The 13466-nt window shown below is 37.4% G+C and overlaps 2 protein-coding genes across 2 annotated transcripts; one reads left to right on the top strand and one right to left on the bottom strand.

Moving 5' to 3' along the window:
• Nucleotides 1–6742: 6742 nt before the first annotated feature.
• On the top strand, nucleotides 6743–7342 carry LOC113291826. Its single transcript, XM_026541316.1, has 2 exons — nucleotides 6743–7185; nucleotides 7265–7342. Exons 1-2 carry the CDS (start codon nucleotides 6901–6903, stop codon nucleotides 7340–7342), a joined length of 363 nt encoding a protein of 120 aa, XP_026397101.1. The 5' UTR covers nucleotides 6743–6900.
• A 691-nt stretch (nucleotides 7343–8033) lies between these two features.
• Nucleotides 8034–9203, bottom strand: LOC113291827. Its single transcript, XM_026541317.1, has 2 exons — nucleotides 8807–9203; nucleotides 8034–8701 (listed from the first exon to the last, which is right to left on the bottom strand). The coding sequence occupies exons 1-2, from the start codon at nucleotides 9201–9203 to the stop codon at nucleotides 8034–8036; spliced, it is 1065 nt and encodes a 354-aa protein (XP_026397102.1).
• Between the last annotated feature and the right edge of the window lie 4263 nt (nucleotides 9204–13466).

Raw genomic sequence — 13466 nt, forward strand, 5'->3', positions numbered from 1 at the left:
AGAGGTTCTCTTCTTTCAAACCTAATTGTTATCTCTAGGGGGAATTAGATCATCTAACTCTAGAGTATCAAATAGATGCCTCTCATAATCTTATAGTTTTCAATTTAATTGGGTAGAATTTGTAAGTTATTTGAGAAGAATCTCCATTATTAGGTTCTTCCTTTATTCAAAGGGTAGAAGAAACTAAATTGGTTGATTGTTTATCCTTTTCAAGTTATCAATTTCAATTTATTTCAATTATAAGCTTCCGCTACTCATCACCCATTTACCACTCAATGTCATTTTTCTTTTCTTTTTATTCTTTTTTATTGAGAGGAAGTGCATATAAAAAGTTATATCAGAGTTTAGTTTTATAAAAAGGTCTTTGCACACATTTCAGGAGGTGAAGAGAGCATGCTTATCAGTTATATCGGAGTTTACTTTTATTTTTCTACTCCGTAGTTCAATGGACTTCAATTCCAAATGTGTGGTGGTCGGTGACTCGGTGGTCCTTATTACTCCCCTCTAGGTTAACACATTGGATACCACCACCACACAAACACCCCAGCCAGTGATGATGTAGATTCTAGTTTGGACTGGTTATCTTCTTTTGCTGGTCTAATTAAGGGTATCCTTAACTACGATAGGACTAGATTTTCTAGATCCTTTAACTAACTAGGATATGTCCTAAATGAGCCTGTAAGAGCAACTCCAATGTAGACAACAAACTGTTAGATTTGGACATTAGACGCTTTCAGTGGGGCTGGCAAACCATCATAATATATGAGAAAACCTTGGAATACAAGGGTTTGTTCATCGCATTTCTGATTGAGTCCCACCCAAGACGACCGGTTCCACGAAGACCAATTCGTGCATACGGAGCCGAGGCTCGGTATCAATACAGCCAAAACTCAGATTCAACAACACCGAAGCTCGTACCATAAAGATCCGGTCGTAGTATATACTGAGTCGACAACGGCTAGTCAATCCCCTCCTATAAATTCAATCGAATTGAACTCCACAGCCACACCTTCCATCTACACCAACAGATTTTCTAAGCAATGGCTCAACCATATATTAATCCAGCGGAATTTATGTTCGATGAAGACTTGTCGCTTTGTCGAAACTACGTAGCTCTATATCCGGCTAGGGGTGCAGAACGACGTCAAAATGGGGTAATGAGTATGAGTTATATCCGTAGAATCTTTGATAACTTCTACAATGATACTGGTAACCAAACAATCGTAATGCGGCAGGGTTGTTTTTCCGAATTGAAGATATAAAAAATGAAGTTAGATAATTCAAGCTTTGGTTAGGCTTGTTGGTCGTTATAGACTTAGGGGTGAGGCAAATATTGATTTTGTATTGCAATCTCGAGAGGAATGTCGAAGATGGAAAAGAAGAATTTTTACATATGAATCTCATTACGCAATCTTAAAGGATTTTTTGATATCTCGTTTTGGGTATTGATAAGTACAAATACTGCTCGAGATAAAATAATAATTTCATTTTTAGATAAATTAGTAATGATTAAATGTAACAATTACATCAACTAATATAATTTTATTTTACAAATATTAAAAATTAAGTATAATTTTAGTTATTCGGCTCCACTCCAAATCATGTAATAGTCCCCCTTGCATAACTTCCAAATCCACCATAAGTTCCTGCAGGTTCAAACCCTTGAGCATCATCTCCCCTACCTTGGTTCCCAACCATGGACATGAAGGATCAACTAGAGAACCATTAAAGTTTAATGATCTCTTATAATCTTGATAACCTTTGGGACCTTCTTCACTTTCCTGGAAATATGGAGATTGTTGCACTGGACGAACTGGAAAACCTTGCACTGGATGATATGAAGATCGTGGCATAAGAGGTACTTTTGTTTATCGCACTACATCCTGGGAGGATGGAGTTATCGTACGCTGAGAATAATTAGGATTGAATTTAAATGTATCCTCAAACGCGCGCAATTATTGGAATGTAAATATGTCAATATATCTTGACTCCGTTTGATTCAATTCTTCTTGAGTTTCCGAAGTGCCTGTATAAGAATTAGGACGATCGAGACTTTGCGATACAATGGGAAGAATTTGACTCTTTCCGACAAGATTAAAAGTCTCTATGAAGAAGAAGATCTCGTTTGTCGTCTTGATCGAGTTGACGAAGATGAAGCTCCATGTGCAGGATAACTGGTGAAAGTTGGAATCACTGGTGGTGCATGCGGTGAAGCATCCAATTTCGATAATGCTCTTCCCATTGCGACGAAATCCAGACCATAGATGTGTAAAACTTCTCTAAGAATTATCGTCTCTGTAACACTCTTGTATCGTCGGTCACAATGGTCTTCATTACAAAGGGTGAATTTAATCTCATACATTTCCCAGCCTCTTCTCTTTAGCTCTATGTATTTCGACCCGTACACGATAGTTATTCTTGGAGGATGGGAGGTGGCTCTCAAACTCGACCAACTAACTGTCTAGCACATCTCTCCCCAAAAAAATAAACACCAATATTACTAACAGGACTATACAACAACATACACTGTAGTGAAAAGTCTATGATCCTTCTGAAAATCTCAGTGTTGTATTCTTCAAAATCCAGATACAGGCTCCAAATAACATTATATTTGTTCCTAGTCGACATTTGGGATCTCCACACATGAAAGTTGTCTCACTTGGACCTTTTTTATTTTGGTTATTGCAAAGTTATCGTTGTCGAGACATTTGAAGCCGACACTCGGCACAGTGTGAGCCGGTTCAGTTGGGGTCGGTCGGTCCATACAACAACGGTCGATTTTGTTGGCCTCGATATACCACTTCTCCATTGCCCAAAATTAACTTTGACCGTCCACCTGGCCCGACAAACACTATAATTAGATGTGTCTCATTGGACTTGATCTAAATTGGAGCTTTAAAGCATGTGTGTGTTCACTGTGTAGGAATCTGATGTCGTGTGATTTTCGATATCCCCTATTTATGAATCTCAACTCTCCATCCAGATGGTTGAATCATACTGACAAAAATACCGAGTACAAAAATTGTCATAAAGATTTTTATCATTGCTCAAGAGCAAGGACCATGGTCTGAGAATTTTCATTCAAATTGATAAAGTTTAATTAAAAAAATGATCAAATTAGGTGTATACTATAGAATAAGAACTAGTCCATTTTTACCCAAACTCATTTATGCACTCCTTCAAATGAATGAGCGAGTGAAAGTGGAGACTGAGAGGATGAAAATCAGTCGTTTTGAGAGAGACAATTACTTAAATTGCCGATCATATCTGCCTCTTAAGCATATTTTTTTTTATTTTTTAATCTATTTAAAACTCTTTGCCGCGAGTCCCTTACAGATTTTACCATTAAATGATCAAAAATAAGCTAAACATCATCCCCGTGTCTCAATTTTCTTCCAGATGGCTGATGTTTAGCCTGTCAGTGTGTTATATTTGTTCCCTTACGATCAAAAAATCACTCTTCACCTAGCCTGTCACTGGATTTAAAAGTGAATGAGTGTTTTTATCCCTTGTTCTGAACAACGGCTATGGAATAAGGTTTGTAACACTCACTCAACGCTAAAATGAATGAGAAACTGATTGAAAGAGTGAGATGTTAACAGTGAAAGAGCAAATTAAAAGACCGAGAGGCTGGTAGTCATTCGCTTGGAAAGAAAAATTCTCTTTAAGCAGCTGAACATATGCCTCCCAAGTATATCCTTTTTATTTAATAATAAAATCTAACTTTTGGCCCACCTCCAAGAATTTTTAAATTAATAAAACTCTGAAAATATTATTCCAAATGGCTGAAGATCTCAATCAAGCAGTTTTTCATTTGAAGGAGTGTATGAGAAACTTTGGTTGACCTGATGAGTGTTCTCATTTCGTAGTCCTTGCTCTAAAAGAAAAACTTCTAGCTAAAACCGAAAAAAAAAATCAAATTTAAATATACATGCATGCATAAAAATAAAAACAACCAAATTTTACGCCCTAGGCGGCTCAGATCATCCCCATGAACAAATAAGGACAAACAATCCATGGACTTCGCAGGGTTACGCCATTTGGGGAGAGTGAGGAGAAATAGAAGTGACGTACAACACGTGCAAACCTACGTGAAATAAGAGATTTTAAGGAAAGAAGTTAATTATGTCTTCGTCCCAGACTTTGCATTCATTGTGAACAGGAGCAGAGCCAAGGGTTAACTAACTCTGGCTCTAACTTCCCTTAAAATCTTTTATTTGCATAACAATCTTCTATATTTTCTTATTTCTTTGTGTTTAGCTTACCAAATATTATTTAGCCCACCAAAATTTTCATATTTTTATAAAATAAATTTAACTCCTATGAATATATTTTTCTGGCTCGGCCGCTGATTTTAAAGATGCAAGGAGGAATGACAGTAAATTATTTTATGTTGTCATATTCATTGTTATTTTATCCAGAAATCTATAACATGGGTGCTCATTTGCCAACCAATTTTGTCATGTTTTGGAGCTCTCCTCTTGTATGGTTACCTAACCTATTTAAGGATGAGGCTTAATCGTTTAATGGATTTTAGTTCGTTTAAAAAAAGATTAATATGCTAAAAGTTAATTATGCAAATGCACGTAAAAGTTACTTTTTTTTCTTTTCTTTTTTTCTGAAGCAAAAGTTACTGGTAATGCACACTGGGGCATTTATTTTGGAACAACTTAATAATGAAAGCATACAAAGAAAAGGGTTATAAAGGGCCACATAGTCATTATCTAAGGGACAAGCAGGCAGCCATGCACCAATGAGTTTGTGTACCCATTGACATGTTTGGACTTATATCATATGCATTTTATTGTACAATAACGCCATAAGAATGAAATGAAGAGAGAGATGTTAGTGTGTGTGTTCACACTTAAGGGGTATATAGAAAGTGATGTTACCTTGTTAGTGAGGTTTGCCTTGGATGCTTTGAAGACATATATATCCAAAACAAAGAAAGAAGGATCTTTATTTGTCAACCGTAGAGTTAGAAACAATAACCCAATAATTTGACTCATTATGATGGAAGGGAGAATGTTAGGTGGGTGATCAGATATTCGTAGTCATGTTAGAGATGTATTATTTCTTTGTTGCTATTAAAAGAAATTCAATTTTCTTTGTTTCATTACTCGGAGGTTATGACTTTGTCCTTTTTTTTTTCTATTTTTTGTTTCGTCATCAATAAAACCCTCCTATGGAGTTGCATAAAAAAAAGATTAATTACATGTTCACACTCTGTTTAGCTCTTTTGTCTACATTAAACCTTGACTACGAATTACTAAACAAGTAGTATATTACCACGTACTCGCAGTCTAGCTAATGCAATCGGTATTAACGAGGCTCAACTTTTTCTACATGAAAAGAAAACATACAAGTTTATGATTACGTAGTGGGTTTTTCAATATACTTAGATAGAGCTGCCAACTTAACACTTTCCGGTGGATTTAAGAATATTCAAAATGGTACAGAAGTGAATCATTTACACTTCGTAGATGACAAAAAAAAAATTGACAACGGAAAAGAGGAGTCCCGTAAATTATTTTCCTATTAGCTGACTTGAATACTCCCTCCGTACCTATATTATATAGACGAAATTTTCATTTTTCCTTGTACCACTATATAGACAGAGTCCAAATTTCAAAACGATTTTTTATTCTTATTATCCTTATTAATTTGCTTGGGAATCATCACAATTGAGTGTATGTCTTTAATATTAGGAATATAGTTAAGGATAAAACAGGAAAAAGCATAGAAATTTAGAAAATCAAAAAAATTTCTTAATCTAAGAGGTTTTGACTATTCCTCCTATATATATATGTATTACAGAGGGAGTATATTATAGGTCTTAGAATTAATACTTCTAAGACAAGACTCATTCTTGTTCCAATTGGCAATTCTCTTGATTGGCCTACATGGTTCGTTGGGCTTGGTAGTATGACTGATTCGATCCCTTTTTTGTATCTTGGTTTGTCATTGAATGCTAAAGCAAAATCCAAGACTATTTGGGATCCAGTGCTTGATAAATTTGATTAAAAGTTTAACTCATCGGAGACAATGTTCTCCTACTAAGAGCAACCACAGTCATGACCAAATTTGGGGACTATACCCAAATTTGGTCCCAAATTCAGCCGCAGTGGTACTGACTAAAACCATATTTAGTCCAGTTAATTAGGGTTTGCGACCAAATGTGGTCGCCAACCCAGACTAAAATGATTAATAGTGGGACGGAAGTATAGTGGGCGTATGATTTCAGACGGAAGTATAGTGGACGCTCCACATCGGGCGTACGTATAAATAACGTATGATAATGGGGCGGATGTATATAGAGCGTTTGAGTTAGGCGTTATTATAAACACCGCCGGGCCATACGTAGATAAAACCTACGCCCCATAGCAGACGCAGTTATTAAAAACGCCTGGTTTGGACGCAGTTACTAAAAGCGCCTGCTCCGGGCGCATGTATTATGACCGTATGCGGGAGACGGACGTATTATTAACGTCTGTGTGAGACGCATGTGTTATGGGCGTATGAGTGAGACGCATGTTTTATGGGCGTATGAGTGAGGCGCATATATTACGACCGTATGGAGTGGGCGCATGTTTTAGAAGCGTCTGGGATGGGCGCATATATTAGGACCGTCTGGAGTGGGCGCATGTTTTACGAGCGTCTGGGACGGACGCTCGTATTATGAGCGTTTGTTCGGAGCGCATGTATTACGAGCGTCCGTTACCAGGCGCATGTATTACGTGCGCCAACGGTTATATTTTGGAATTCTGATTTTGGTTTTCTGATTTTCCGACCGTTTGATAGATTGCAACGGCTCTTTCGTATATCTATATATAGCATTTGACAAACTTATTTCTGCATAATCTTATCATTTATAATTTCTATTTCAAGAAATATAGAAATATGGCACCACGAGGTCCCAATTTTACAACAGAAGAAGATACAATGATATGTAGAATCCATTTAGCCATATCTCAAGATTCTGCTACCGGAACCGATCAACCAGAAAGAGTATTATGGAGTCGGATCAAAGATAAGTTGGAAGAAGCCCTGCCTTGTAAACCAAAACGTACTTGGACTTCTATCCAGAGTCGATTTCAGGGAATCAGTAGACAGGTTTCACTTTATTCTGCAAAAGTGTTGGAAGTTGATGGTGAATATCATAGCGGATGGAATGAAGTCTCGAGGGTAAGTAATCGTCAATTTTTGCACCCTTAATAATTATATACATGTAATTGGAACTGATGAGTATTGAAAATAATAACAGGTTGAAGAGATAAGAAAGCGATTCAAAGAAAGTAATGGTAACAAAAATTTAAGCACGAAGAGTGCTACGAAATTCTAAAAGATAGTATCAAATATTCAGGACGGTCGACGTTTGTGTTTGATTCAGGCCAAGAAATGGAAGATTCTCAGAGTGGTGAGGAAAACGCTGATATTGAGGAAACAATTCCAGGCGAGTCCAGTGATGATCTAGATATTGGAGATATAGAGAACACACGTAAGCGTCAGTTGGGGAAGAAAGCATCGAAACAACTAAAGAAAACAGGGAGAGCAAAATCCAATGCCCAGGAGGAAATGCTAGAGGATATAATTAAGGAGCAGCAAAGTTTCAATGAACATTACAAAGCACAATCACTAATGAAGATGGGACAGAGACAAGCTGAGTTTGAAGCAATACAAGCTAAGTCTGCGGCAAAGTTTGCGGCGAAACAAGCTAGGCAAGAAAAACTCGATTTAAAGAAAGAAGCGGACGATGACTTGGCCATAATGTTGAAGGATGTCTCTACATTGGACACTGTAACAAGAGAGTACTTCGAACTTCGAAAGATGGAAATACTACAACGCAAAAGAAACCAATCTTAAAGCATGACCGAATTAGTTGAACCTTAATATTTATCATTAATAAAAAAATTAGTGAGTTTTAGTCAATTTTAGTGAATTTTAATTTTTATATGATAAATAGTACATTAGTAAGCAACGTTACAACATATTTTCCGATGAAGAAATACGATACAACATATTTCCATCCCAACTTAATAATTATCTCCAAAATTTGACCATATGTGTTCGATTAAATCTTGACGCAAGCGAAAATGTGTTTCTTTATTGTGTATAGCATGACGCCGATGTGCAGCTCTCATTCTGGAAAGTTCCTCAGTACCTACCCTCGATATATTCACCGGTGCCGACCTGCTACGTGAGTCATATTCATGTGGCCAATCACCGGGAAGACGCTCATCCTCCACTATCATATTATGTAAAATAATAACCGTTTTCATTATATAGGCAAGCACATCCGGGTTCCACATTCGTGCAGGTTGTTTGACAATGGCAAATTGTTGTTGCAGTACACCAAATCCACGCTCTACATCTTTCCGTGCTCCCTCTTGCATCGATGAAAATTTATATTTTTTCGGTGTATCTGGTTGTTTAATGGCCATCACAATAGTAGCAATCTGTGGATAAATGCCATCACCGAGATAATATCCCATATCATATGCATGCCCGTTTACTTCAAAGTTCACCGGTGGTGTTTTCCCGTTGATAAGTTTTCGAAAAATATAAGAACGATTCATTACATTAATATCATTGCAGGAGCCGGGCATACCAAAAAACGCATGCCAAAACCAGAGATCATGTGACACCACTGCCTCTAGCACAATACTTTCACTCCCTTTATACGCGGTGTATACTCCTGATTCTGCTGACGGACATCTATCCCATTTCCAATGCATACAATCCACGCTCCCCAGCATCCCAGGAAATCCCCTGTCTTTGTTTTCTTTCAGCAACAGTTCAACATCACCCGCAGTTGGTGAGCGTAAATATTCTTTCCCATATAATACCACAATCGTCTTGCAAAACCGACGGGTTGCTTCTAAAACGGTGGTTTCTCCAATGCGTAAATACTCATCTATTGCATCTGCTGCACATCCATAAGCTAACATTCGGATTGCTGCAGTTACTTTCTGATGAGGGGATAATCCAAGAATGCCACAAGCATCTCTTTTTTGAGCAAAATAAGGATTTCTAGACACCACATCTGCCAATATTCGGTTGAACAATTCTCGCCGCATTCTGAATCTCCTACGAAATATGTTAGCTGGGTAGGTGGGGTTGTCAGAAAAGTAGTCATTCCAGAGAAGTATATCTCCGGCTTCACGATTTCTTGGTATTTTTATACGAGTATGAGACCATGTCATACTTGTAATGGCAGTTCCCAAACTAACTGCTAGATTATTTCGGCTCAATGCAACCGCATCTTCATCTGATGAGTAAAAGCTGTTATCAGAGATCGCAGAAGAAGAAGTAGAAGAAAATTCGGAGTCCGAAGAAGAAGAAACGTCCGAAGAAGTAGTAAAAGCTGTTATCAGAGAAGCTGTATCCCACCAACGTTCAACAAGATAATCAATCACTGGGTGTGATGCTTCTCCTATTTCCATGGCTAATAAACGTCCCCATCCTGCCTTGTCGATAATGTATTTAATTTTTGGACTATGTTTTGTTATCTCCTTATAATAAACAATGACCGAAAAGAGTGAACCACGATGTTGGTACCTGAATTTTGGATCGCTTGAATATGTAATATCTGTAGAAGCGTGTTTGTCACTATCTTCCAGGCAATTGTAGTTATCTAGGGATACCACGGACGGTGTTGTTTCATCTTCGCTATCTTCATCGAACCCGGTATCTGGAACTTCCAAATCTCCAACATTAGGGTCTATTTCAGGCTCCATTGGACCTTTACCTTTGCGTTTCTTATTATTCATCTTTTTTCCTTGTGCAAATCTCGACGTTATTCTGCTCAACATCTGAGCACGATATAAATACAAGTTAGTAATTGTTTTTTCTGAGTTTACAGCATCCATAAGAAGTTCTATTCTATATTATAGAAGATCAAAATTTATAGTATAGAAGATCAAAAAAATTTACAGTAAAGATTATTTTTTATTTACTTACAGTATAGAAGATCAAAATTTTTTAAAGTAAATAAATACGAAAATTACATTAAACGAGTTTGAATCTCACTACATACACCGTCTATATCATAGAACTGTTTAAAATTTTGTATCTCCCCTTGTGTGAGCAACAACAATACATGTTTAATGAATTTGAGTGAACTACTACAGGTGATAAATTAGAATTATTGTATTCTATCAATCATGTTACAGTGTGTTATTTCGCTATTAGATGATGATGCGGAAGTATATAACTAATCAAACAAACAAACTAATCAAACAAACAGTAATCAAACAAACAGTAATCAAATAAACAGTACATAATCAAACAAACAGTAACCTCACGGTATTCTTAATGAAATCAACATGCAATCCACCGATTCCACCCAAACACAGCCTAATTAATCGTAACTTTAATCTTTAATCAAATTATCCAACCAAAAACAGATTACCCCAAAACAAACCATACCTTTAATCTTCAATCAAATTTGCCCGCACCCGATTAACGAATAAGATTAGTCGTTTCTTTCACAAGAACTCGTTTCTCCGCACCCAATCAAATGGCCGTCACATGAGATTTAGGTATTGCCCTAGATTTTTACTTAGGTTTCGTCGTTTTTTTTTCTTCTGTAAAAACGTAGGTTATGTAAAAAGAGGAGGAGAAGAGGATAAAAGAAGTATATATTCAGACGGTCTTTCCTAAAAGCGCCCCACACAAACGCTATTTCTGTGCACGCCCCATCGAAACGCATTTATTAACAACGTCCCAACTAGACGCACTTATTAACAACGTCTGGTTAAGACGCACTTATTAAAAACGTCCCAACCAGACGCCTCTTTCATGCACGCCCCACACAGACGCTTCTTCAATGCACGCCCCATTCAGACGCTACTTCTATAAACGCCCCAATCAAACGCATCTTGTATAAACGTCTCACCCAGACGCATAAGCCATTAACGTCCGAAACATACGCACTTTATATCTCCGTATGAATGGGACGCACTTTTAATCCCCGTCCCTGTAGATGCACTTTCCATCCCCGTCCCATACCCGGCGTTAATTATACCTACGCCTCAATCAAACGCGCATTATACCTACGTTTCACTCAAACGCATAATATAAAGCCGCCTAATCAACAAACGTGAATATAATTTCCGTCTGACATCGGGCGTGTGTATAAGTTACGCTTCACCAAATTTGGTGTTCTACCACTGCGCTTGAACACCCAGAATACCAAATTTTTTTGGTTTTAGTCTTACTTTTGGTATTTGGTCCGTCTCATGGCTGTGGTTGCTCTAAAGGAGGTAAGCTTTCTTTACTTAAAAGTGTTCTGACTTCTCTGCCATTGTACTATTTCTCTTTGTTCAAAACTCCGGTTTCCATTATCAACTAATTAGAAAAGAATATGAAACATTTTCTTTCTGAGCATAAGCATGGTTCTAAATGTTCTCATCTGATAAATTGGAAAATGGTTTGTGCAAACAAATCTAGAGGTAGCCTTGGAGTGTCAAATTTGAAGTTGACAAATTCTGCAATTTGTCTAAATGGTGTTGAAGATTTTGTATTGAAAGATTCATTTATGGTACAAAACTATATCAGGAAAGTAGAGTTATAAATTCTCCAATCGGATCCATGGAAAAGCTTGCACTTTTTTTTACATGATATTGATCATGTAATTTTTTACTATGATCAAAAATGTAATTTGGCCATAATTTGATACAGTATCCATTTATAATATGGATTAATATGATATTCGCATAGTGGTTGTTCAAAGATTGTTGTAGTCACGGAAGGAGATAGCGATGGTCTTAGAGGGGGAAGCTGAAGAAAGAGAGAGCAAGTCAGAGTATTCTAAGTTTTACAGAAGAATTTCTATGAGTTGTTGAGAGAAAGTTATTGTTAGCTTGGAGAAATAGAGGAACTATTTATAGATGAATTCTCTGGTCCCTAGTCGATGAAAATAGGGGTTCCTTGCCTTGCGAAGCACTCTACCCATATTTTCAGGAATAACTAAGGATAAGCGAAGCCGTCCTTATCTTAGATTCCTTTGACCGACTTTTCTCTTTCATCAGATGAAGAAATATATTTCACATATGTGTCGTAGACCGCCAGACCAAAACCCTAAATGATATCCCCCCGCTATTTATTTATGACTGAATTATCCTTTGTGATGACATGTGTCAAGATAAAAGAATATTCCCTGATTTATTAGTATGACTAGGATGAGTCATGTGTTGGGCAAGAATGCCTTGAAAATCGTGTGTAAAATACGAAAAAAGCTGAGGCTGAAGTCTATCTTTGTGTGGTCGGTCGCATATGACTTGTGAAAGCCAAATACTTGTTTGTGCGTCCGTCAGATGGGCGTGTGGATATTTAGGGATCTTATTCACGTTTTTGGATAAATATGCAGGATTTAGACTCGATTTGTTAACCGTGAGCGTGTTTGAGAAGATGAAAAAGAGGTATGTGCCTTAGGTGAGGCTTATGCCTAAGTCTTGTGACCGTATAATACCCTAAAATGAGCTTGTATTGCTCAAAACTTGTGAAGCCGTCTGAGGCTTTTCTCTTATACAGTTTGATATATTTTGGTTTCGAGGATTGATAACGAGGCTAATAATATTTGTTGTACTTACGGGATTGTCTCAATGAAATAATTGCAACATTTACCTTTGAACAACGTATCTCGTGTGGATGTGCTAGGAGTCAATCGTGACTTTTACTATATCATGGGGAAAACAAGACAATTGTACCTCGAAAGGATGTTCTAAGAGTCTGTCATGAGGCTCAGGGAAAATTAATGGTCAGTGTATCTCGAGGGGAAGTTCTAGGAACCACTCATGAGGCCCAAATAAGAAAAGTCATGTCCTAGAGCAGACATGACCAGTTCAGGGATGTACTCGGAATCCGTCTCTGATCTCAGATAGGGTAAATATTGTACTTACCAGAGACATTAAGTCTTTGCTCATGCTCATGGGTCAGTCGTAGACGTTTGATGGGTCTTTAGAGCCTTCACAAATAGCGTGTCTCGCGGGGAAATATGCTAGATATCATGGCCATAAGATCCTTGTAGACCAAAGGCTGAGTCTCTCGTGAGAGTTGATTTTGATCCATTTGCGTCTTTCTGAAACGATGCTATATAGAAATAATCACTGAAACTATTCAATATTCATGAGATATGCCGTTGTCCAGTCGTGAGACTACATATCCACATGTACTCTGAGAGAAAGTACTCTCCGTTGAGAATTCGATGAGAGAGTCGTGTCTCGATACTTACGTCTGATTGCTGAATCAGAGCTTCGTATAATTATGAGTTTACAATTTTAGCCTTTGTCGAAAATCTACCATCTACAATCGTATTCTTGTCTCTGAAAATTTGGATATACAATAGGTTGGTTGCAAACATAGCATTGATAAATGATAAGATAAGATATCTCTCATCCACACGGCCAGCCATTTCGCTACACATAGTCCTCCACCTTTTAGTTAGGTGCTTCAAACTTTCGCAA

Source organism: Papaver somniferum, chromosome 6 (assembly GCF_003573695.1).
Source record: "Papaver somniferum cultivar HN1 chromosome 6, ASM357369v1, whole genome shotgun sequence".
NCBI lineage: Eukaryota > Viridiplantae > Streptophyta > Magnoliopsida > Ranunculales > Papaveraceae > Papaver > Papaver somniferum.

Excerpts from the sequence above, each read along its gene's own strand:
- LOC113291826 (XM_026541316.1), top strand. The coding sequence starts at position 6,901 with ATGGCACCACGAGGTCCCAATTTTACAACAGAAGAAGATACAATGATA. Across the intron at positions 7,186-7,264 it reads GATGGAATGAAGTCTCGAGG|GTTGAAGAGATAAGAAAGCG; the intron begins GTAAGTAATCGT and ends AAATAATAACAG.
- LOC113291827 (XM_026541317.1), bottom strand. The coding sequence starts at position 9,203 with ATGACATGGTCTCATACTCGTATAAAAATACCAAGAAATCGTGAAGCC. Across the intron at positions 8,702-8,806 it reads TTTACGCTCACCAACTGCGG|AATCAGGAGTATACACCGCG; the intron begins GTGATGTTGAAC and ends GTCCGTCAGCAG.